The 27,032-nt window shown below is 43.1% G+C and overlaps 1 protein-coding gene across 3 annotated transcripts in view; it reads left to right on the top strand.

Annotated features, from left to right (window-relative positions):
• CALN1 (calneuron 1) overlaps positions 1 to 27,032 on the top strand; it is a 137,712-nt gene that overhangs the window by 97,217 nt on the left and 13,463 nt on the right. For all 3 annotated transcript variants that reach the window (XM_033922612.1, XM_033922613.1, XM_033922611.1), the window contains exon 5: positions 25,479 to 25,635. In XM_033922612.1, coding sequence (XP_033778503.1) covers positions 25,479 to 25,635 — 157 coding nt within the window. The remainder of the gene's footprint in view (positions 1 to 25,478; positions 25,636 to 27,032) is intronic.

The raw sequence follows: 27,032 nt of genomic DNA, 5'->3' as shown, positions 1-27,032 counted from the left end.
TGGAGAGATGGACATACACCAGGGACACGGACCTGCGGCTGGAGAATCAAGTGAAGATAGAGAGGACAGCAATCATTGTGGGGGACTCCATCATCAGATGACAGCCACATAGCAGGAGGAAGACAGGATCGGCTGGTGACCTGCCTACTGGGAGCCAAGTTAGAAGACATGGTGAGTCGCATCGACAGGATCATCGACAGTGTGAAAGAAGAAGATATGGCGGTGATGATCCATGTGGGAACTAACAACATGAGCAACAGGAACTACAATAGGGAAGGACTGAAGGACCAGTTCCGAATGCTAGGAAGGAAGCTGAAGACCAGAACACAGAGGATAACATTCTCGGAGATCCTACCAGTACCCAGGGCCGACGAGAAGAGGCAGATGGAGCTGCAAGCAGTCAACACGTGGATATGGCGCTGTTGTGAGGAAGAAGGATTTCACTTCGTGCACAACTGGATGATGTTCTGAGGGAAGAGCAAGCTATTCAGGAAGGACTGACTCCACCTCAGCAGAGACAGAACGAGGCTACTTGCAAGCAACATCAAGAGAGAAGATGAGAAGTTTTTAAACTAGGAAGAAGGGAAAAGAAGACAGTCGACCGAGAGAGAGAGTTGATGGTTTGAGCAGGGGAGCCAACTAGAAGCTGAACAACCGCTGGACACCCCTGTTTACAGTTTACTGCCACTGCTGCTGGTTAAGGAAAGCATCAGCATCACAGAAATATGATGGACTGAGGAAAACATCTGGGACACTGTGCTACCGGGATACAAACTATACCGCAGAGACAGAGTAGCTCAAAAAGTGGGGGCATTGCCATATACAAAGAGGGAATTGAATCTACTGGAGAGAACATGCCACAACAGATGGTTAAGTTAGTCATAATTCCGGGAACAAATGGACTGGAAATGATCAGCATCTACTACCGACCCCCAGGGCAGTCCAAAAAAATTGATCACCTTGACGGACACGGTCTGATGAGGACCAGCCAGCACGGTTTCAGCAAAGGCAGATCTTGTTTAACAAACTTGCTGCACTTCTTCAAGGGAGTAAACAGGCAGATAGACAAGGGCGACCCGGTCGACATTGTATATCTGGATTTTCAGAAGGCGTTCGACAAGGTTCTACATGAACAACTATTTCAGAAAATTGCGAGCCATGGAATCGAGGGTGAAATACTCACGTGGATTAAAAACTGGCTGGAGCATAGGAAATAGAGAGTGGCGGTAATGGACAATACTCGGACTGGAAGAGCATCACCTGTGGGGTGCCTCAGGCTCGGTGCTTGGATCCGTACTCTTCAACATCTTTATAAACAATCTGGACATTGGTACGACAAGTGAGGTGATTAAATTTGTGGATGATATGAAGTTATTCAGAGAAGACAAAGGGGGATTGGAAAGATCTGCAATGTGGCATAATCAAACTCGAGAAATGGGCACTGACATGGCAAATGAGGTTCAACGTGGATAAGTGTAAAGTGATGCATGTCAGTAACAAAATCTCATGCACTTGGAGCTCTCTTGATAGCATATGCAATGTGATAACCGAGGCTTGCTACACAATGTCTTGTGTGTCACTTTGAGAAATTTAAACTGAATACAATATAATGTGGGGGTCCACAGGTGCCATGGCCCTACCAATTTTTAACCCCCAAAGCATCAATAACCAAAGCGAAGGAGGGGTAGTCAGGGAAAGAAATCAGAGTATTTGCCCTCCCCATGCAAAACATTCCATCGTTCCTAATTATATTATAGCAATCCCAGTTAAGCAGAAAAAAACGTGGGTCCTTATTTGTAAAAATGTACTTTAAAAAAAAAATTAAAATAAAAGCAAAGCATTTCCCAGCAGTTAGCAGATATGTTCGTTTTTTACTGGGGACAGACTTGTCAAAAGAGAATTCGTGAAAACTAAGGTTAGAATTAGTCAGAGATTTAAATTATTTTTAGTATCTGCATCATGTTTTAGAGCACGAGAACAATGATCAGTGAATGAACAAATGAACGAATAATGAAATAAAAGCAACAGGCAGCCAAATCCAACAGATGAAAACAATGGCGTTTTCAATATTGCCGAATCCCATGAGGAAAGCACGTGGTAGCTGGGCAAAATGACTCTTCACAGCTTTAAAAGCAAGAACTACAGTATTTCAGCAGAAAGGTATAGGAGGAAACAAACTGGTTATCGTAGGCTAGTAAAAATACTCTTAACAGAAGAGCTCAGAACAACACTTGGCATTTTGGGTCTGGTATTCTTTGGTTTTCTACTAAATCAACTTATACTTCTCTCGTAGCTCATTCTGAACTACTGCGGATCATAAGAACATAAGAATTGCTGCTGCTGGGTCAGACAAGTGGTCGATTGTGCCCAGCAGTTCGCTCACATGGCGGCCCCCAGATCAAAGACCAGTGCTCCAAATGAGTCCAGCCTCACCTAGTTTAGCAGGAACTTGTCCATCTTTGTCTTGAAACCCTGGAGGGTGTTTCCCCCCTATAACAGACTCCGGAAGAGCGTTCCAGTTTTCTACCACTCTCTGGGTGAAGAAGAACTTCCTTATGTTTGTATGGAATCTATCCCCTTTCAACTTTAGAGAGTGCCCTCTCATTCTCCCTACCTTGAAGAGTGTGGACCATCTGTCTTTATCTACTAAGTCTATTCCCTTCAGTATTTTGAATGTTTCGATCATGTCTCCTCTCAGTCTTCTCTTTTCAAGGGAGAAGAGGCCCAGTTTCTCCAATCTCTCACTGTACGGCAACTCCTCCAGCCCCTTAACCATTTTAGTCGCTCTTCTCTGGACCCTTTCAAGTAGTACCATATCATTCTTCATTGAAATATTTATGAAAATATACCAAGAGCTTTCCGATTTGAATTTTTTTGCTTATTCTGAAAATATTTACACCTGTGCCTTTAAGTTCCATGTATATCACAAGTTAACATGAACCCAGAACCGCTCTAAAATTACTGCAGTGTTGAATTTAAGTCGAGATTCACTGACGAGATGAAAATAATCAGCGAAACTCACAACCAGTGTGCAAAAATCAGTCATTCACAAATATTTGTGCCTAAGTGCAATTACCAACAAGTTCTTGCTATGTTTTACTTTTCTGAATAGTTTAAACGACAACCTCCTTTAACATAAGAAAAGATTGAAATAGACCATCAGCAATTTTTATATTCGGAGGAAGAGTGCAAGTAGCTAATCAACTCCCTCTTGCTATTAATTGAAAGCTTCATTGTCTCATTGCTATAATAATGCAGGCTTAAATTACCCATGGTAATTAATTTGTTTAAATGGGTAAAGAGATTCTGATTATCCTCAGGAAAAGACCAGCACATTTTAAGAGTGAAAAATCTTAAAGAACTGAATTAAAATCTCCTGCACTGTTTCCAGTTCATAAGCAGACCCTGACCTCTTTTTGATGGTTTGTTTACTTGATTGTGAAAGACTTCTTTAATATCACAAAAATAAAGATCACTTAATGTGGCAAAGTATTAAAAACGAGCAACATTTTTGTTTTATTCCCTCATACACTATCATTTGATGGTTACGCCAAGTGAATTAAGATCCATCCTCGTAGACTTCCAGGGTTGGTACCATGATTGTTGCGGCTTTTGAAATTGTGCTGCCAAGTTACCCAGTTTCAGGCTGGAGATTTTGGGACTGTCCTGGATTTCTGATTACCCCATCTTGGTGTGTCACAGGACTTGCAGCACTGATTTTAATGAGATGGATCAGGCACTACAAATGCCTCACTGTTTTGGGTTGTAAGTTCAAAACCAGGTAACTTGGCATCTCTACGTTTCCAAGTGAAGCCAATATTACAGTCCTCCTGCTGTGGCTGTGACACCCTGAAGAAAGCCACAGCATGATGGTGTAATATCAGTTCTGTTGATTCAGAAGCAGTGCTAATCGGAAAGCCACAATGAACTGAGATCCCTCCTAATCAAGGGCTTTGTCGGGGTGGGGGGTGCCGGCAGGATAGCTTGGGTTCCCTTCTGCCAGTCAGCTGTTAGGGGGTTGGGGTAATTGACTTCCAGCAGGAGGGCCTGGGATCACCTGGGCTGGCACCTGGATTTTGTTTTACTAGTTTAAGCGGCGGGTGGGGAAGCAGGGAGAGAGCTCATTCTCTGCGATCGCCTGTCCCGTTGTCCCCCACACACAGCTTCAGGACGCCATCTCTGAAAACGGGACATTTCAGCGTCCCAAAGCTGTGTGTGGGGACAACGGGACAGGGGATCTGAAAAATCATTCAAAACAGGATGTATGGTCACATTAGGGATGCTACATGAAACCGGCAGTGTTTTCTGCCCATTGATTTGTTGTACTTTTTCCTTGATACCTACGGTTCTCACAATTGTGACTTTATCGCATCTGGACCCCTGATGGAGTGTTTCTCCAAAACATGACCCGTATCGGGTTCCGCATTCTCACACATGAGAACCACTATTGGAATCACCATATTTTATTAATTTTAATAAAGTAGCTTCTCTGCAGTTTTTCACCATTATAATTTATAGACACATACTATAAATCAATGTTTTCAACCTTTTTACACCTATGGACCGGCAGAAATAAAAGAATTATTCTGTGGACTGGCAGCAGTCCATGGACCAGCGGTTGAAGAACACTGGGTTAAGTTGTGGGCCAGACCCCGCCCATCTCTACCCAATCTCCACCCCAGACCCCGCCCCCATTATAGTACTAATTGCACCTTGCACGTCCCGTGCCTCATCTAGAAGCCTTCCCTCTGACGTTGCAACGTCAGAGAGAAGGCTTCCGGTTCAGGCGCAGGATGCCCGTAGGAGCCACTGCCCGTGGCTTTGTGCACTGAATCAGTTAGGAAGAGGGAGCTGGCTCGAAGATAACGCCGCATCGATCGCACCGTGGACCAGCGGTTGAAGAACACTGTTTTGGGCCTGATGCACATGCTAGCCCTGCGGACCGGCAGGAAATTTCTGTGGACCGGCACTGCTCCATGGACCTGTGATTGAAGAACACTGCTATAAATCTCTGTTAGAACCCCGAGAATCTCTACAGTGATGCAAACGATTTATCCTTAGCACGTAAAGAATACTAATAGAAATTAAAATGCTGAAAAGCAAGGAAGCAAAGATATTTACTTAAGAGCTGCAATCAGTCTGGTTTTCAAGATTGATATGTCAATCAGTCATGAGATATATTTTGCCTGCATTGGTCCAAAAAAAGGGATTAATTCATATATTATAATTAAACTGAAAAACAAATTGTTTCACAGCTCAAGGACTGGATTTTTGCACCACTGCTGGAGAGCATAAAAGTTTCACCAGGTGCTAAAAATAATTCCACTCTGATTATCTTGCTGTTTCTTCTTTTTGATTCCAGGGAGCTCCTTTCATATAATGTACTTGCCTCTGTTAAATCAATTCTATTCTGTTTTTTTCTGCATTTATATTTCATGCTGTTCAGGCATCTGCATAGTCTAAGTGAGGCTGAGTACTTGAAACTCCTTGAAGGAATTGGATCTAGGGCAAAGGTTCTTACCCATAAGAACATAAGCGTTTCCATACTGGACAGAGCTAAGGTCCTTAGTATCCTGTTTCCAACAGTGGCCAACCCAGGTCAGATATACCTGGCAGAAACCCAAAGAGTAGCATCCATTCCAGAGCTGAGATTGTGATGTCATAATGCCTCATTCCACCAATGCCTAAGAGACAACCTTATCAGTGATGTCACAATGGCTTGATTGTCCCATACATGGCTCACTCAAGAGCTGCCATATTGGGGCAGACCGAAGGTCTATCAAGCCCAGTATCCTGTTTCCAACAGTGGCCAACCCAGGTCCCAAGTAGTAAAACAGATTTTATGCTGCTTATCCTAAGAATAAGCAGTGGATGTCCCCAAATCTATCTTAATAATGGCTTATGGAGTTTTCTTTTAGGAAATTATCCAAACTTAAAAAACAAAACTAAAAACACCCTGACTGCTTTTATCACATTCTTTGGCAACAAATTCCAAAGTTTAATTTTAGGTTGCATGAAGAAATATTTTCCCTGACATGTTTTAAATCTACTACTTAGTGCTTTCACTGCATACCCCCAAGTCTTAGTATTTTTGAAAGGCTAAACCAGCAATTCATGTCTACCCATTGCACCCCACTCAATATTTTTATAGACTGTCTCTTCTCCAAGCTGAAGAGCCCTAGCTGCAGTGGCGTACCAAGGGGCAGGGGGGGGGGGGCGGTCCACCACGAGTGCAGTCTTAGGGAGGGTGCACAGCCGGCCCGGTCCCTATCACGCAGCGAATGAACCCTTCCAACCTTCCCAGCGAGAGCAGCAAACCTCCCTCCAGTAGCGTCGACAGCTGCAGTGCTAAACAGGCTGCTTCAGGCTTTCTCCTGCCGGTGAAGCGTCACTGATGACGTAAGTGATGCTTCACCGGCAGGAGAAACCACGAAGCAGCCTGTTTAGCGCTGCAGTTGCCGATACTACTGGAGGGAGGTTTGCTGCTCTCGCTGGGAGGGTCCAAAGGGTTCACTTGGGGGGGGAGAGATAGGAGGGTCAGCGGGGGTTCGGCTGGGAGGGGGGAGAAGCGGTCTGCCTCAGTGCTCCAAGGCCTGGCGCCATTACCTTCTTCGGGCAGCAGCAGCGTTTATAATTCGCTGCTGTTGCCGGCTTCAAGCCTTCCTCTCTGCCGGGTCCTGCCTACTTCCTGTTTTCATGACGACAGGACCCTACAGAGAGGAAGGCCTGAAGCTGGCAACAGCAGTGAATTGTGAATGCTGCTGCCCGATGAAGTTCAGGACACCAGGCCTGGGTGACAGAAGGAGGAAAGGGAGCAGAGGGGGAGAGAATTGGGGAGAGTGTTGCTGTGCCCAACTGGAGGGAATGAAAGGAGATGCCAGGGTTTGGAAGGAAGAAGAGACGCCAGGGCATGGAGGGAAGGAGGAAGGAATGCCAGATCAAGGGAAAAGGAAGGGGGAAAGGAAGGAGGAGATGACAGAGCATAGAGGGGGAGGGAGAGATGGAAGAAAAGGAAAGGAGAGAGATGCCGGGAATCAGGGAAGGGATGATGCCAGACTGTGAGGTGGGAAGGAAAGAAAGGAGAAGAGAGAGATGCCAGAGTATAGGGGAGGGGGTGGTGACAGAGAGAGAAAAACGGAGAGGCGACAGAGTTGAAATCAATCATGTACAAAGGAGAGAAGAGGCACGGGATAGATAGTTTATCGAAGGAGCATAAAAAAAAGGAAAGATGCCATATGGAAGAGAGAGAGAGAGTGGACACTGGATGGAAAGAGCACAGAGGGCAGTGAATGGAAGGGGCGAGTTAGAGGGTGAACAGTAGATGGAAGGGGTAGAGAGAGGAAACAGACACTGAATGGAAGTGTGAGGGAGAGGAGGGACAGCTGCTAATGGAAGTGTGAGGGAAAGGGGGAGCAGATGCTGGAAGGAAGTGGGGAGGAGAAAGAAAAAAAGGGCACATGCAGGATTGAAGGAAGAGGATAGAGTTAGTTACTGGAAGGGGTGAGGGAAAGAGGTAGCAGGCTATAGGTAGACACAGTGAAAGAGGGAAATTGAGGACTTAATAGTAAAAAAGAATTTAGACTGAGGCAGAAAATAAATTGAGAAGGAAGACCAGGGAAGAACAGGAGGAAGGGAGCGGAGAGAGAGAGATGCCAGAGCAGGAGGGAAGGAGAGGAGACAGATACCAGACCAATGGGGGTGAAAGGAGAGATGGAAGGGGGAGGCATACAGTTTCTGGAAGGGGCACAGAAGGAGAGAAAATGCCATATAGGGGCAAAGAGATGGCAGACAGTGGATGGAAGGAAGAGAGTAACAAGAAGATGAGGAAAACAGAAACCAGAGAAGACAAAGGTAGAACAAAAATTTTCTATTTATTTATTGCTTTAGGAGACTTGTGTCACTGTTTCTGTGGTGTTGCATTTTATGCAGAGTCCAGCTTCTTGCTGGTTCAATTTAACCTTTGTCTATGTATTTCTATTTTATCCCCCCTTTTACAAAACTGTGGAGTGTTTTTTAGCAGCTCTGACGCTCAGAATTCCATGAGCGTCAGAGCTGTTACCACCGTGGCTAAAATCCACACTACAGTTTTGTAAAAGGGGGGAGGGCTTAGTTTGTGATGACATACCATACTAGGCGAAAGTGTTTTCTGTGTTCTGTATGTTCGAAAGGCATGGTTTTCTGTTAGGATTGATCTGTACTAGTCTGGCTTGTTTAGTTTTACAATGGGTGTATTGCTGTTGTAAGATGCTGCCTTTTCCTAGGTACTAATGTGTGGCTTGTTAATAAAAATCATGTTTTTCGTACAGATGGGGGGAGGTGCCAAAAAATGATGGGCCCCGGGTGTCACACATGCTAAGTATGCCACTGCCTAGTTGCCCACGCCCCCAATGAGTGCAGAAAGACATCAAATGGGTTGTGGAGAAATCTGGGGCAATGTATTGACGGAGTAAAGGCAGTTATTAGGATAGTTTTTAAAGAGATAAGCCCAGAGCAGAAACAGACTGAATGCTGATTTTAATTTTATGATGTGTTTTTTATTTCTGTTCTTCTAAACTTTTATTTTTTAGTAATTGGGAACTGTATTTTAACTAATGCTGTATATGACTGCTGTATGAAGTACTGTTTTATGAAATTGTATTTTTTCGCTGAAATGTTTCGGTTTTTCTTCTGTTGTGAACTGCCTAGATCTGTTGGTAGGGCGGTATATAAGAAAATAAATTATTATTATTATTATTACTACTACTACAGTATCAAGCACTAGTTTCAAGTTCATTTAAAATTTGACACAAACGCTTATAAAAATTTCTAAGCGGTATACATAATAAAATTAGGGTGAAACAAAAGAGATATAGAAAATACGGACAAGGACAACAAACGAACAGAGACAAGGGGAAAAGGGGGTAGAAGGAGCAAGACAAGAGCAACAACTTTTATGTAGAGTAGATAAGAATTGATGATTAAGCGTTCAAATGTTTGGATAGGCCAAGTCTAATGGTTTTAGGTTTCAAATGCATCCTTATAAAGAAAGATTCGAGTTCCTTGAAAACCTATCTAGTATAGATTCTTCTCTAAGATAAGCCGGGAGTGAGCTCCATAACGAACAGAGACAAGGGGAAAAGGGGGTAGAAGGAGCAAGACAAGAGCAACAACTCTTATGTAGAGTAGATAAGAATTGATGATTAAGCGTTCAAATGTTTGGATAGGCCAAGTCTAATGGTTTTAGGTTTCAAATGCATCCTTATAAAGAAAGATTCGAGTTCCTTGAAAACCTATCTAGTATAGATTCTTCTCTAAGATAAGCCGGGAGTGAGCTCCATAACTGGGGTGCAGTGATCGAAATGATCTCGTTACGTCTGATGCTGATGATTTTTAAAGAGGGTACTGAAAGGAGATTTTGATCACTCAAATGTAAGGCTCTAGGGGGGAGGGGTTTACTAGTTGAGGATAAACAGCAGCAACTCTTCCACTGATCTAACAGCGAGGGGAGGTTTATTCCAAATAGTCATACCTTGAGAACTAACTCCTTCCTTTCCAAAGCTGCAATAGCATTTTTAGCACTGGTCGCGGCAGAAACAGCTTGGATGTTCGTAGGAATTCTTTGAGTGTCAGAGCAGTTACCACGGTGGCTGGTACTGAAAACGTTCGCACGGCTTTGCAAAGGAAGGGGTTAAAGAAGCACTAAGTTGATGGAAAAGCTTAATTGATTTAGGCAATGGTAAACAGAACTGATTTTGTCATATATGACTCTTGTCTACCAATCATTAAGGAAACAAAATCCAGCAAATACAAAGTAGAAATTACTTTATTTTCTATCACCTAACAACACACTTTTGTCATTTTCAAAGTCTTCCTTAACACCATCTTCCAGTGAGTACAGGATTGGCAAAGTGCGCATTAGAATATTCATTCTTGTTTTTGGAACCATGACTCTGTAAATCTGTTATTTACTTTATAGAATATCCTGTGTATTAAGATGTTTGGGTGTCAAGTGGGAATGCAAACTTTGAAAATTTCTAATTAAAATTTATGAGCCTTTTCTTTGGAGAGGGAACTGTGGGCTGTAAATCTAAATTAAGGATTCTCTAGATTTATTAATGAATGCATTTGCATTTGAATCAAGTTCAGGGCTGGCTTCAATTGAAATTCATCACTAGGCATAATAAATTGATGGATGCAACAAATTGTAATTAACTCTCAATGATATTTTTTTCTGTCCCCCCCCCCAAGTATGTTATTTTGCTTTTTTGTAGCTTAACCTTTTCCCATTGTGTGTCCCAGATGACGGGACATTCCAAAAATGACATAGACAGTGGATAAACAGTGTGTATGGACTAATAAAGAGCCAGGAACACAAAATATTTGAATTTACAGAGTTATGACTTATTTACATTATGTTTACAATAGCTGTAAATGATAACGGTGAATAATAAAAAACTTTGCTAAAATAATTACAATTGGAACCAGCGTAACGTAAAATTTATTACGATAGGAAAAGGTTAAATGCTTGTTTATTTAGGCCCTCTTTTACTAAGCTATGGTAGATGTTTCTACTGTGGCCTGGAGCGCTAAACGATCCTACATTGCTCCAAAGCTCACAGGAATTCTATGGGCCATGGTAGAAACCTCTACCATGGCTTAGTAAAAGGCGAGGGGGGGGGGGGGGTTGGAATCATCTCAATGTTCATTTACTTTTCAACTTAGGAAAAGTATATTGATTTGGCAGGAGTCTAGCAACCGTGCTGAGAGATGATCTACCAAATTTCATCCAAATCCAGAACTGTTATAGGGTTAAATTTTGTAAAAAAATAAAAAAGGCTATATAATTTATGGACTTTTTCACAAAAATGGTTAAATACAGGTCTCTGAGGAGCAGTTAAGTTTTGCTAACAATTTGACTTTTGGAAAAATATTTCAGACACAATCTTGCTAATACAAAATCACTAGGGTGTGGATTTGCATGATTTTTCAGATCATTAGAAATGTTGCATAGGTTATTGTATATGGTCATTTGATTTTGGATGGGCTGGAGAGGGCTTCAATTGAAATTCCTGTAATTTGGAATGTGAGGGGATATCTGTGTCCCGCAAATGGTTCAGATAGGCTGGAGTGAGCTTTGACGGTAAGGACGGTACCAGGCAGACTTCTACGGTCTATGTCCCAGAAATCCCAAAGAAAGACAATTTAATCATGAATTAGTAATAAGTGTAACTGTTGGGCAGACTGGATGGACCATTCAGGTCTTTATCTGCCATCATTCACAATGTTACTATCTTGCTATCAACCTCTTCTTCTTCCTTAATCTCACTGTTCTCCTTCCTTTGAAGTTCACTCCATCCATCTATTCAGTCCTCTAACTCTCAGAGTAGCAGTCATTTACCAACCCCTTGACAAGTCCTTCTTCTCCTACCTCACTGACTTTGACACCTGGTTCTCGTTCTTCCTTGAACCCTCATCTCCCTCCCTTATCGTCAGCGACTTCAGCATCCAAACCAGGTACTATTTTGCAGTCCTCAGTATGTTTATCATAATCACAAAAGTAAAATTAAACAGTTTCTTGATCATATTTCTCTTTAGCTATAAATTACAATATTATTAAGACTTAGCCAAAAGGAAAGATTTATCAACTATAAAGAGTTTTACCGCATGCAAAATTGTCATTTCTGTAATAAGACCTTAACGATTTTTTTCTGAGGCCCTCCAAGTACTTACAAATCCAAAATGTGGCCCTGCAAAGGGCTTGAGTTGGAGACCACTGGATTAGATGATATGATTCGACAGACTGCAACTTATTGCATTTTCAGGAAATTAGTTAAGACTTATTTGTTCAATTTGTTACTTGATCGATGATTATATCCAAGTATTCATACTATAGTTTTATAAAACGGTATATTATACTGTGGCTTCTTATGTGTTCCGTTTCATCACTGAATTGTTCAATCCTCTTACTCTGTGAGACGCCTAGAACTCTTTGGATGTTGGCGGTATAGAAAAATAAAGTTGTTATTATTATTATTATATTCATGGGAAAATTAAAGTAATTAATTACTCTGGGTTTAGCTTTTCTACTGCTGTCTTAGGAATATTATGCTTCTTAGGTTGGAGATTATTATTATTATTATTATTTTTAACAGAAGTAGTATATTAAAATAATTTGCTATATTTTAAGTTAATGAAAGAGTGCAGAGACCTTGCCTGGAGCCATGAATAGAAAACTCGCACTTCATTGCATTGCGTGATGAAAGAAAATTAGCTAATGGAGGGTACATGAGATCTTTGCCAATACAGTAGCTGAACATCGAGCTCTGCCAGTGTGAGAAATGCAAAGGCAAAATAAGCGGCTGTTGCTCTCGCCACCACAGGCAAAAATCATAAACCTGAAGTCATAATGCCACTCTACAGAACCATGGTGAGACCTCATCTGGAATACTGTGTGCAATTCTGGAGGCCACATTACCGGAAAGACGTGCTTCGAGCTGAATCGGTCCAGCGGATGGCCACCAGGATGGTCGCCGGACTCGAGGGTCTCTCATACGAAGAAAGACTGGGCAAACTGCAGCTCTATACCCTGGAGGAGCGCTGAGAACGGGGCGACATGATTGAGACATTTAAGTACGTCACTGGTCGCGTCGAGATGGAAAACGATATATTCTTTCCCAAGGGACCCTCGGTCACAAGGGGGCACCCCCTCAAACTCAGAGGGGGGAAATTTAGTGGTGACACAAGGAAGTATTTCTTCACGGAAAGGGTGGTAGATCACTGGAACAAACTTCCGGTGCAGGTGATCAAGGCCACCAGCGTGCTTGATTTTAAGAATAAATGGGACATACACGTGGGATCCCTACGAGGGTCAAGTTAAGGAACTGGGTCACTAGCACTCAATGGGGTGGGTCAATAGAGTGGGCAGACTTGATGGGCTGTGGCCCTTTTCTGCCGTCATCTTTCTATGTTTCTATGTTTCTATTTCTGCCCAATTTCAAGGACATTTTTTTTTTTTTTTTAAAGATTCCACAAATTATAGATTTTCCTAAAAATTCTGTCACTTTGTTAGTTGTGTGCCTTAGGAAATCTTTGCATGGGTACATTATTTGAAAGGTTTTAGATTCACGATGGCACAATCATAAATAACTCCCCCCCCCCTTTCCCCATTTACAAAACCATAGCACGGTTTTTAGCATTGGACTTGGTGATAACAGCTCCGACATTCATAGGAATTCTATGAACGTCGGAGCTGTTACTGCCACGGCTGGTGCTAAAAACCGTACTATGGTTTTGTAAAAGGGGGAGGGGGGATAAATGAATTGCCCAAATTATGCTGAGATGACTTAAGATCAATTAAAGGCTTTCCTGCTATTAACATTGCACCTACAGCCAATAATGCCGAGACCGGTGAATTAACCTTGAGATCTGAATAGGCCCAAAATAGCATTGCGACAGCTACACAAAAGGAATGTTTCTAAAGTCCCAGTCTGAGATGGTTTCCATTTGTCATAATGACTCTGGAGAAGACTGGGCTCTTTGCGGATCATTAAACCTTTGGCTGGACCACAGCTCATAGTTCATCTTTATCTGATATAAGGATAATAGGGAAGCTGCCTTTAAGGCCTACCCTACCAACCTGTAAAGCACCCATGTCTCTTGTCATTCCCTCTTACTACCCTCCCCCCTCCACCTCTTAAGTCCCTTGTAATTACCACCCAAGTATCATGTATGAATTCACCTTTGTCCTCTATTTCTGTCATAATTAGATTGTAAGCTCTTTTGAGCAGGGACTGTCTCTTGTGGGGGAGAGTGTGGCACAGTGGTTAAAGCTACAGCCTCAACACACTGAGGTTGTGGGTTCAAACTCACACTGCTCCTTGTGACCCTGGGCAAGTCACTTAATCCCCCCATTGCCCCAGATACATTATTAGATAGATTGTGAGCCCACCAGGACAGATAGGGGAAAATGCTTGAGTACCTGAATAAATCCATGTAAACCATTCTGAGCTCCCCTGGGAAAATAGTATAGAAAAGTGAATAAATAGTGTGAAAAACTTCAGCCTCTGATAACCAGACATCACAATGACATCACAATGCCTCTTTCCACCAATGCTTAAGAGCCAACCTCATCAGTGAGGTCACAATGGCTTGATTGGCCTATACTTAACTCACTTTTACTACATTTTGATTTCTAGAGTGGCGCAGTGATTAAAGCTACAGCCTCAGCACCCTGAGGTACTGTGGTACCTTTCTGTGGTACAACCAAAGCATTTTCATATTATATGCAGGTACTTTATCTGTCCTCTGGTGGACTCAACATTTTTAAATTGTATCCCTTTGCTGCCATTCAAATTCATAAGAACAGCCGCTGCTGGGTCAGACCAGTGGTCCATCGTGCCCAGCAGTCTGCTCATGCGGCGGCCCCCAGGTCAATGACCAGTGCCCTAACCGAGACCAGCCCTACCTGTGTTTGTTCCGATTCAGCAGGAACTTGTCCAACCTTGTCTTGAATCCCTGGAGGGTGTTTCCCCTTATAACAAACTCAGAAAGAATAAAGGGAGAAAAGAAAGCAATGTATTACACATCAGAATGTGCCATAGAAGATGAAAGTCCTATTCTGTTTACAATAGCTGCATTTGAAGTACAAGTGAAAGAAGATTCAAGCTTTGAGCCGCTTGTGTGAAGCATTGAAATTAAATTGGTTCTGAGGGAGTTTATATATTTTCTCTGAAAATGTGGATTCTAGTTAGTGGAGGGAATTCTAGAGAACAGAGAGAAAATGATGATGACGCTGGGGTAAAGTTTGATGGGGGTGTACCCCTGTTTTCCCAGTGATTTACTTGAAAGGTTTATTTATTTATTTAAAAAATTATATACCGTATATTAACTATACAGTTTATAAAATTATGATCATAACAAGTTAAGCTGGTCACCAAAAAGTCCAACAAGACAGAGAACCCACGGGTGTAGAACAGCACAAAAGGAAGTGGGAACGGACAATGAACTCTCCACTTAAGATCACTGATGTAAAACCAACTTGTTTATTTCAGAAAAGGACACAAGCAGAAGCTATGGACCCGACACAGAACTGTGTTTCGGCGTCTGAGGAACGCCTGCATCAGGGGTCACTAGACATAAAAATATAATATATCATTAAATCACATCATAGAAAAATGAAAAAAATTTCATAAGCCATATAAATAAATACAACGAATGATAAATATGTCCAAACACATCAGGGAATCAGTGCAGCAACTGGCGAGTGACATTGCCAAACAGTTAGAAGGTAAAGTTTGTCTTTTGCGAATGATTCCAAGATTTGAAAGAGAGTAGGCAACATGAAAAGTGATCTGCCCAAATTAGAAAAATGATCTAATGTTTAGCAGTTAAAATTTAATGCAAAGAAGTGCAGAGTGATACACTTGAGAAGTAGAAATCCAAAAGGGGGGGGGGGGGGGGCTGCATATGAACTAGGAAGAGGCTGATATGCACAGACAAGGAAAGGGACCTTGGGAAGATCCCAAGGTGATGAAAGAGTATGTCAAGTTGGTGGCCCTAGCCAGGAAGATGCTAGGGGGCTCATAAGCAAACCTTTAAAATGTCCAAAAACCTGCCTAAGTCAGCACTTGGACGTCCTAATAGCAGGGTCGTGCAAGTGCCAATAATCAAAACAAACTTTCTGGACATTCAGCAGCACTTCTAAGCTGCTGTGCACAGAGCAGGATTAACCAATAAGCCAAGTAGGCACATGCCTATAGCCCAAAATAGTCAGGGGGCCCGATGAAGGAGGGCATCAACATTGTTTTTTCCAAATGGCGATGGGCCCCTCCAGCATTGATCGGCAATGTGGGCCCCCCAATCGGCAATGTGCCCCTCCCTCATCGACGGAAAGTAAGACAAGCAAGCAACGCGGGTAAGAAAGGCAACGGGAACTGTAATTGTGCAAGCGGTGCAGCTGGCCCAAAGCTTCCCTCTGACGCAGCTTCCTGTTTCCGCCTAGGCGCATGGTGGGGTGGGGCGGAGCAGGGGTGCCCAGTGTACTTGTGTGTCTAGGGGCCCTCGACGAATTAATCCTGCCCTGGCTGTGCATCCAGAGCTCAAAGGGGCTTGTTGGGAGGTGTGTTATGGGCGGGAATCGGGCAATCTTCCACCTGGATGTCCTGACGCAATAATCCAAAGTAAAGTAGAACAGGTCTAAGTGCTCCAAAGGTGACCAAGCTGACAAGATGAACCCTGGAGGGTTTAAGGCATGACCCCTCCCCCTTACTCCCCCAGTGGTCATGACCCCTTCCCACCACTCAGAGATGAGGAAAAACCCAGCACATTGAGGGCTTCCATCAGCTGATTGCGGCAGAGGAATCCCCATCATCTGAACTGGTTTTGGGGTTTCCTGCCGGCTCAGCTGATGGGGATTGCCCCTGCCAGGATCAGCTAAGTCGCGGAGCCCTCCCCCCTAATTCCCTCAACATTGTTGAACCCCCCACACACACTGACATCCCCGGACCCCCCCCTCGTACCTTTTGATGACAGATCGGAAAGAAGTAAGCCCACTCCCTCCTGCCTACAGAGTGTGTGCTGTGAATGGCAGGCCTTCCCCCTCCCAATGCATCTTGTGATGCAGTGGGAGTGGCCTAATGCCCTGATTGGCTCAAAATCGCCATTCAATGGGAAGGGGAAGACATCTTATACTGAAACTTAGCAATTAAAATGAATAATTTATGGTTTGTTGCCTTGAGAATGAATGCGACTGTTGGGCAGACTGAATGGACCACACATTTACAGGATGGACCGTCATTTACTATGTTACTATGTTCTGCTGTTTTGGAACCATCCGAAACGGGCTCAGTTTAAAACATCAACTTTGGTTGCTACACTAACTATAGCATCAGATAAGATAGGGATTTTGAGGATTTATTTTAAAAATAGGCATAAGTCTTTGGGGGGGTGGTTTAAGATTCAAATTTTTCCAGATGTCTCCAGAGACACCCAAAAGCGAAGACAACAGTTCCTACTCTCAAAGATCAGATCAAGAGAAGATAACTAAAGAAAACCCTGCTTGTGACATGCTGGTAAATTCCTGTCCCTGAAGGGAATAGACTTAGTAGACTTAGTAGAGAAAGACAGACTGTTCACCCTCTCCAAGGTAGGGAGAACAAGAGGACACTCTCTAAAGTTGAAAGGGGATAGAATCCGCATAAACGTAAGGAAATTCTTCTTTACCCAGAAAATGATAGAAAACTGGAACGTTTTTCCGGAGTCCGTTATAGGGGAAAACAGCCTCCAGGGTTTCAAGACAAAGTTGGACAAGTTCATTTTAAACTGGTGAGACTGGACTCATTTGGAGCACTGGTCTTGACCTGGGGGCCGCCGTGTGAGCGGACTGCTGGGCAGGATGGACCACTGGTTTGACCCAGCAGCGGCAATTCTTATGTTCATACATAGAGGCATGAATGTCAGAATGGGGGAGGCCACAGGGGATTTGGCCTCCACAAAGATTAGCAGTCACCAGTCAGTTATGGTTTACTTTCCCACCCCCTCCAGCGCTGTACTTTTAAATCTCCGGCCAACCGCAGCACAGCATCAATGAGCAGGCCCTGCTCGTTGACACTGCGTGGCAGTCGCCTCAAGATTTAAAAGTACAACGCCAGGAAGAGGTGGGTGGGTGAGTCGGGAGCTGGTGAGAGGCTGTGCCACGGGATTCTGCTAGCTAGGGTAGAGCTTTTGGGCTCCCCTCCTAACAAAACAGCGTTTTGCTGTCTATGCATAGAGGACAATAAAGAGCCACTCAGTAGTAAAACTTTGTAAATGTGCAGGATCAACGACAATGTCTCGAACGTTGTTTTAATTCACGTTTGCATGGAAATTTTTAGAAAGAAAGTAGTTCCTATAGAAAGCAATTTAGGTTTTGCACTCCTTTTTCAAATGTCACCTTGCTTCTAAATTGTGCCAACCTTGCTCATTTACTACCAGCGAAGGGAAAAATTCTGGGAAGGAGCTGAATACCAATTAATAAATTGCACTGTACTCTCTGATGGATATAAGAGCGGCTGGGGGAGAGATTATGTGCTTTGCCAGCCAAGTGGAGCTCGTTCTAGCATTAGGGAACCAGAAAGAAGTTGAGATAACAATTCACTCTTTTCTATAACCATCTGCTTATTCACTCGGAGTTCAAACATTCAGCCTTGCTCTCCTTGGGGTAGGGAGAGGATGCACTATGTCTGAGACTTTGGCGGTACTTGAAAATGCTACTTGCATCTTTGCCTCCGCCTTATATAATTTTTCTTTGTGTATTTAGAAAAATACCAGCCTTAATAACAGATCTTAAGTCTGTGCTGAATAAAAACAGAATACTTGGCCGTGTTAAAGGTAAAAGTTAATTTACAGGTTGAGGAAAACGACTGTCATTGTGACAGAAAATAAAAATGGGCAGTTCAAATAAAGGTTAGTTTATGTAAAACATTGAAAAGAAGCTTGCCATAGAGGCAAAAATCTCATAATAAACACTTTCAGGTACTTTACGCTTAGATTACTGCAATCTACTCCTAACTGGTATCCCTCAGTTTCACCTCTCCTCCCTTGCAATCTGTTCAAAACTCTGCTGCACGACTCATCTTCTACCAACCTCGCTACGCTCATGTCACCCCTCTCCTTAAGTCACTTCACTGGCTCCCTATCTGCCATCGCATACAGTTCAAGATCTTATTGCTGACCTACAAGTGTGTTCATTCTGCTGCCCCTCAATATCTCTCCTCGCTTCTCTCTCCTTATACACCTCCTAGAGCAGAGGTTCCCAACCCTATCCTGGAAACCACCAGGCCAGTTGGGTTTTTGGGATAGCCCTAATGAATATGCATGAGAGAGATTTGCATATAAAGGAGGTGACAGGCACGCAAATCTGCTCCATGCATATTCATTAGGGCTATCCCAAAAACCCAACTGGCCTGGTGATCATCTAGGACAGGGTTGGGAACCACTGTCCTAGAGAACTCCGTTCCTCAGATAAGTCACTCTTAACGTTACCCTTCTCCTCCACTGCCAATTCCAGACTTCGTTCCTTTCATCTAGCTGCCCCCCATGCATGGAATAAATTACCCGAGTTTGTCCATCAAGCCCCTTCCCCTTGTTTAAAAGCAGACTGAAAACCCACCTTTTTGATATAGCTTTCAATCCTTAACCCTACTCCTCTGCCCTCCAACCCAGCCAGCTGATTAACTGTATCCATGACATCCTGTTTGTCTGTCTTGCCTGGTTAGACTGTAAGCTTTTTTGAGCAGGGACTGTTTTCTTACTCTTTGTGACTCTGTACAGCGCTGCTTGTGTCTGGTAGTGCTATAGAAATAATTAATAGTAGTTGTAGCACTTTAGGAGTAGGAACTCTGTGAAGAAATCAGTTGAACCATTAGATCATCAAAGAGTAAAAGGAGCACTCGGGGATGTCAAAGTCATAGCAGAGAAACTGAGCCCCCCTCCCCCCTAAGCGGCTTGGCCTGAATGCTTTGCTTTAATATTTACTGAGGAAGATGTAAGGAAGCTACCCATCCCAGGAAAGTAATGTAATGTAATGTAATTTATTTCTTATATACCGCTACATCCGTTAGGTTCTAAGCGGTTTGAAGAAAATATACATTAAGATTATAAATGAGAAGTAAGAAGGTACTTAAAAAATTCCCTTACTGTCCCGAAGGCTCACAATCTAACTAAAGTACCTGGAAATTAATAAAGAAGAGAAAATAAAGATGGTTGAAAAAAGAAAAATTCTATGTGAACTTATAGGATGGAAATTAAACTGACAGTGAAGAACTGTATGAAAAATACATATGGAATGCAGTTAGAGAGGGTATTTAAAATGGTATTTAAAAGTAATGATTTGGAGGGAATGACACAAATCTTTAAAGATGTAATAGGTCAAACTGACAAGCTAACGTTTTGGTTTCCCTGGGCCGCATTGGCTGAAAAAAATGTTTCTGGGGCCTGCGCAAACACTGCAGCAAGACAGAGGAGGGAGCCGGCAAGACGGTAAACACCCGGTGGCAGCAGAGGAAAACACTCAACCGGGGGGCCGCACAAAATACTTCACGGGGTCGCATGTGGCCCTCAGGCCGCAGGTTGGACACCTCTGGTCTAAAGAGTAGGAAATCAACTGAACTGGATGGTATATACCCTGGAGTTCTGAAAATTAAATTGCAGATTTACTATTAGTAATCTGTAATCTTTTCTTAAAATGATCTTGTTCTATGGTATCTGAGAATTGGTAGGTGTTCAAAGTAACAGTTTTTAAAAAAGTTTCCATGGATGATCCAGGCAACTAGAGACTGGTGAGCCTATCAGTATCAGGTGTCCATCGTGGTTTTGAAATTACTGCATGCTTCCCACATGCTAAAGTAATAATTTGTTGTTTTTTTTTTAAGCACATGAGCATGTTTGGAGGTTGAGAGTAGACTCCTTTTCATGGCCCCAGGCAACTGTCTCTCCTCTGGAACCTGCCATCTTAAAAGGCACATGACATCCTCCAGACAGAAGACACCCCTAGGCAGGTGCCTACTTTGTTTAGTGAAAAACCTAGCACTCAATGTAGCCTAATGGCATCAATGTCTACTGAAAAAACAATTCACATTTACAACCTGTAGAAATATGATATATAGTGAATCTTATGACATCAAGAAGTATGTTTTCATAGTAGATCTTTACAGCAATTTAATAGAGAATAACAGAATAATTACTTAATAAAAGGTCACGATCAAAAAGATCCAAAGAGCAACATAGGCACATATCTCTACCCAGCAGTTGCAAGCTAATCCAGCTAGGGTATTCCTGCCAATTAATGAGGGTCAAATCCATGTCTCTCTCTATCCCTTCACAGTGCTAACCCATTACAGCAGACATCAGATATAAAACAGATCAAATATACTAATAGGTTTTAGGGATTTCATTTTTGTACATTAATACTTGCATATTAACAAATCCAATCTTAAAGATGATGCAAAATAAAAAAATCTAATTAGAAAAAAGTATCTTCCATTTGACCTGTAAAATCCGATATAGACTTCTTTCATTGAGCATGGAGAGGAACCCAGCATGCAACTCTACGGATAAAGCTATAATCTCTTTCAACAACTGAGTGACAAATAAATTAGTGAAGGTCTTTCTGTTTATAATCCCTCTCCTCCCAATCACATGGGCTAATAGCTTTTGCACTAAAAATAGTTCCCCTTCCAACTATATATATTCAATGATCTCTCCCCTTGTCACCTCATTTCTTTATTGTTGCTGCAAAATCTGAAAGCTCTATTTCTTTTTAGTAATTCTTTAAAACAATCCCAACAATCATTTCTTGGTGTGTATGGAAATGATACCAGTTAAGTGTTCCTCTTGCTACTACAAGTTAATGGAGGTCCAAGGACCATTGAGCAAGGTGTGCAAGTATCCCAGTATCTCATCCATGGGGTTATACATATACAGCAGAGCATGTTAAAGAAAGAATTATGGGAGGATGACATTTTTAGCAGATCTGGTGGATTGAAAAAACAATCAGGGCTGAATTCTAGCAATGCCTACATTGTAAGCACCGTTAAGTGTGGTTGTCAATCAACCGCATGGCACCGTGTATAGATTCAGGCCTAGCAGCACTTAAGCGGACTTAGGTGTTGCGAGGCATCTGTGAGGTAGGCGCCGGTATATTAGGCCAGGTTTTACCAAACCTAATTTACTTGCGCCTATCTCTGATGCCTTAGTAAACCATGCCTAGTTTCTGCCTCTAACCAGGCCTACTTTTCAAGTAGACATCGTTAGACAATTATAATGGTTCCATTCCAGCATTTTTGTAGGTGTTTAATTCACAGGCCAACAAACAACATTTTTTTTCTTCGTGCCTTGGGGTTCTTTTTACCTGTTCCTCAGGTTATTTAGGGTGCTGATTCAGAAAATTGCTTTGGATAGACCGCATCAGCTCTAGTTTCTTAGATATGGTTGAATTTAGGGTTCTATACCAATCGGTCACTCCACCAGGATGAAAGAGTGCAAGGCCATCTCCTTAGTCTTGGAAAAGATAAAGCACCAAGAACATCAATGGGTGATTTGTGTAGACCTGAAGATGGTCAATTTTCCTCTTGGTCAACAAAGTGGCTAGACAAAGTGCCTTGCTTTTTATGCCTTTGGGATAGTACAGCCAAACAAACATTGGGGGGAAAAAAGATTGGCCTCCACGGGACTATATGGTGCCTGGAGGACAAAATGTAATCTTTGATAGCACGAGATAGAATCATATTGCCACCACTACATATAAAGCTAGGCCTGATGAAACAATTTGTAAAGGCTTTGAATAAAGATGGTTTGTGCATTGAATACACTGTGCATATGTTACTTGGACAAAATTATTTTTCCTACCTTTTGTTGTCTGGTCATTTTTCAAATCATGTTGGTCCCATGTTGGTCTGGTTGTCTTCTGATCAGGCTCTCCTTCTTTCTTCTTTCTCCGTGCTAACCATTCATCTTCCATCTCTGTCCTCCCCTTCTGTTTCCCTTTCCTCCCCCGGAGGTCTGGTATCTTTCTTTTTTTTTCATCTCCATCCCCCTGCAGCTGCAGCGATGGACCCCACCATCCCCAGATCCACCATCTCTCCTTTTCTCAACTACCCTTTCATCGAGCATCTCTCTTCTGTGTCCCTGTTCCTATTCTCCTCTCCAGTACTATCCCCTTGTGTCTCTGTTCCTATGCTCCCTCCATGCCCAGCATCTTATCTCTCCCCATATCCAGCTTCTTCTTCCTCTCTCTTCCTTACCTCCTGTATCCCCTTCCCCAGGTACAGGCTTTCTCCTATCATCTCTCCTGCCATCCTGCACCCTGCCCACCTACTTTGGAGTAGTATCTATCCCTCTTGTACCCTTCTCCTTGTGGTCTTGCATTTCTCTCTCCATTAGTCCAGCACCTATCCTCCCCCTCTTTTTGGTTTGGTCTCTCTCTTCCCTTCACCCCAGGTCTGGCATCTCCCCTCCCCTCTCTTACTCCTTCTTCCTCCTCCCTCTGCACAGGCATGCCTCTTGCCGCGAAGGCATTCTTCCTCCTCCTCCCTCTGATTAGGCCTGCCTTCCCGCAGCGAAGGCCTGCTCCCCCCGTGAAGGCCTGTCCCCCCCCCCAGCTTCCACCGCATTTACCTTAAGCTAATAAGGCAGCCTGCATGATCGCTGGTGCTATAGTGATCCCTGCAGCTGCCGTCATCCTCAGATCCTGACCCTGATGTCAGATGAGGGGCAGGACAATAGCAGAAAGAACGTGCCACTAAGGACAACGGGCAGCTGCAAGGATCGCTATAGCACCAGCGATCCTGCAGGCTGCCATATTAGCTTAAGCTGGTAAGAGCGAGGAAGCTGGGGAAACATTCAAGCCTTTCCGACTGACCCTCCCCTCTCAAGCAGGAGCGGCAGCAGACGTCCAGCAACAGGCGGTGCTGCCGCTCCTGCTTTAGGAAGGCACAGGGGAAGGGTCGGCCATCGAATCGGGAGGCCGATTTTTCTTAAAATTGAATTGATTCGAATCGATTCAAATCGTGAATCAGGCAGCACTACTATGCACCATTTATAGAATTTCGCTTACAGTGCCTAAGCATTTTTAGATGCCGGTAGGCATTGAAATCTTAGGCACATTGCCATTTAGGCCAGGTCTTTCTTGGTCTAAATGAATGTGCCTAAGTTAAGCTTGCCAAATCATGCCCCAAATCTGCCCCTAACCACACCTTCTTTCTGGTAGATGCCTTGGGGTAAATGTCTACCTCAGTTTTTTTATTAGTTTTTAATGGTGCTTTTCAATTATCAGCGCTGATTAAGCTAATTAAAAAATTAACCTCCCTCCCTTTTACAAAACTGTAATGCAGTTTTTAGCACCGGCCATGGCGGTAACAGCTCTGCCGCTCATAGGAAATCTATGGGTGTCGGAGCTGTTACCGCAGCAGCCGGCGCTAAAAACCACACTACGGTTTTGTAAAAGGGAGATAAGTTAAGTGCCTAGATCAGCTAGGAGTCTTCTATAGAATCTGGGCCTTAGGCCCAGATTCTCCAAATGGAGTCATTATTGGTGGCTGCCTTAAAAGCGGTCGAGCATGTCAAACACACAATGGAACTGTTTAGAGCAGGGGTGTCAAACTCAATCACATTAAGGAGCCGAAATCCAAAACACAGGCTAAGTCGCGGGCCAGACCTCACCCACTCTCCGCCCCCATAATAATACTAATTATAACACCATTTTCTCCATTCATTTTTCATATATACACACACAATATAATCTTAACAACACATAATGGTAATGGTTAACCATAAAATTAAACTACACAAAGCACACTGTATGCTTCTCAACATTCATTCCTACCAGAACACAGATAACCCCTATGCAAATACGGGACCAAAAACTAAAAGTACTAATATATTTTAAAAAACACCCTAAGATTCAAGATTCTGCATGCAGTACAATCCCCAGAGAAAAAGAAATAAATGTATTTCTTCCTGAGCAGTGCAAAAGATAGACAGCAGATTAAAATGTTCAAAACTCAATTCAAACACTAACTTGAAAATAAAATCATTCCCTCCTACCTTGCTGTGCCTCCCTCCAGCGGGTGTCTAATCTTCTGGCCGGCTCCAACCTGGCCGTTTTATGCGGCCCGAAGCCCACCGGTGTTATCTTGTGGCCGGCTCCCTCCTCCTTACAGCTGTAGTGTGCACGGAGCCGCGTGCAACGGATCCTCGTGCGTCCTGCACCTGAACCGTAAGCCGCCTCTCTGACGTCACAACGTCAGAGGGAATGCATCTGGATGAGGTGTGGGACGCGCAAGGGGCCGCTGCACGCGGCTCCGTGCACACTACAGCTGTGAGGAGGAGGGAGCTGGCCACAAGGTAACACTGGGGACATCGGACCGCGGGCCGCATAAAACAACCAAGCGGGCCAGATTCGGCCCGCGGGCATTGTGTTTGACACATGTGGTTTAGAGAATCACGCCTCCAACGCCACTTTTAGAATTAGCCACACCTACAGTGGTGTTAGGCACTGTAAAGCACCTCCATAGGCTTGATTTCAGTGCTATTTTTTTTTTAGGCACCAGTGGGCTCTATGAATTTTCTTTTAAGTCCACCTTTATAAATGTCATTTTGGACTTACCTTAGATGTCGGTAGGATGTCTACCAGCACTTAAGTTAAAGTGCCATTTATAGAATCTGGGCCTTAGTGCCTAAGCTGGAGCCAGCTATTTTGTGGGTGTTCCTGAGGCAAATTCAGCACTTAGCCAGTTAAGTGCTGAGATTTGTGGAAATTGCTGCTGGCTTATTCCACGAATAAGCCACAGCAAAATACTGAGCGTAGTTGGATGAATCTATCCCTTCAGTTATACCACTTCACATGAAACGGGTAAATTGCCAAAATATTTGAAAAAAATAAGGTAAATGTCTTAAACCTGGTAGCTGCTGTATTCATGTGCTCACTGTGTTAATAAGACAAACTCTTATTCTTGTATCCACAGTTTGACATGCAAAGGATTACACTGGAAGAACTCAAGCACATTCTTTATCATGCGTTCCGTGACCATTTAACAATGAAAGATATTGAAAACATTATAATCAACGAAGAAGAAAGTCTGAATGAAAATTCGGGTAATTGTCACACGGAGTTTGAAGGAGGTGAGTGTCTCTGGTGCCCTTAAGCACATTTGAAATCATACCTGGGAAGTTGGGAGACCTCTTTCTTGATATGACTAAGAGTTGCACCAAATTTGAATTTTTTTTCTCTCCAATTTAGACATTCTCTGCCAAACCCTTCCTGACTAGGGTTACCAGACATCCGGGAAAACAAGGACATATCCTCATTTAGAGGACGGTCCAGTCTCCCAGGTGGACTTTCCAAAACCCAGCATGCGTCCTGGTTTTGGAAAGCCCCGGTGAGCTCTGGCCTCATCTGGAGGGTCTCTGTGTATGTGCGGATGACGTCACACATATCCACGCATGCTCCAGGCCCTCCAGACATGGCTGGAGCTCATCTGGAAAGAGAGAGGAAGCTTTGTGGGGTTGGGGCTGGAGGCGGAACTGGATGGGGCTGGAGGCAGAATGGGGCGGGAGTCATTTGTCCAGAGTTTCCAAAGGAAAAATATGGGAATCCTATTCCTGATGAGTGAAAATCTGTTCACCTCATTGGCTTATCTGAAAAGTGTACAACAGAAAGCCATTCAGTGGATAATTTTTATAACAGGGCACCTAGGTTAATATAGCAGGAAGACAACTTTTTTTTTTTTTTTTAGCCTATTTTATAAACACACATAGTTCTTCAGTTTCTCTTTCACAGTGAGTGGTACAGCAAAAATTTTTGGTTGCTTTGCTCTTTATTTAATTTCATCTTGAGACACCAAACCCACCTTTTTGAATCACCGTCTGTAACTTTGAACTGAATTATTTCAATATAAGACCCCTGAGATAGGCCTTAGGCCCGAAACACGTACGTGTCAGGTCTTGTATGTGAATAAAAGATTGAGCCACACAGGTCGCCTCTTGTTTTTTTGTGTTCTACCTTGAGGAGGTAGAATCTCCTGTTTGGGTGTATCTTCTGTTTCTTTTACCATACCATATAGTTTCTTTTAGACCACTTATTTCAATGAGGAATCAACGCGGTTCATAGTAAAAATTACAAGGGAATGAATTACAATGCATCTGACAAGATACAGTGAACAAAGAAAGGTGAACAGAGGATGAAAGCATAAATCAGATTAAATATATAGTATATGGTTCAAAGGAGAGAATAAGTTGGGAAATATGTTATCGCACAGAGAAGAGAGATACTTTCAACCTTTTTCTGAAGCCATAGTATGAAGAAGGCTGTCGTAAGTTGGCAGAACGTTCCAGAAGAGGGGATCCTTGAAACTCAAAGTTAGACTCGAATGTATTTTTGTCAACGAACGTGCAATGGGGATGGGAAAAGTATTTTAAAGCACTGCGTAGGTCTTGAATTTTTGAACTTCTTGACTTTATGGGCAACTTTCTTTAAATTAGTCCCCTTATTTTCTAACTGCCTGTGTACTGTCCCCCCG

This window comes from Geotrypetes seraphini, chromosome 15 (assembly GCF_902459505.1).
Source record: "Geotrypetes seraphini chromosome 15, aGeoSer1.1, whole genome shotgun sequence".
NCBI lineage: Eukaryota > Metazoa > Chordata > Amphibia > Gymnophiona > Dermophiidae > Geotrypetes > Geotrypetes seraphini.
The sequence above is the reverse complement of the archived record's forward strand: the minus strand, read 5'-3'. Positions and strand labels throughout refer to the sequence as shown.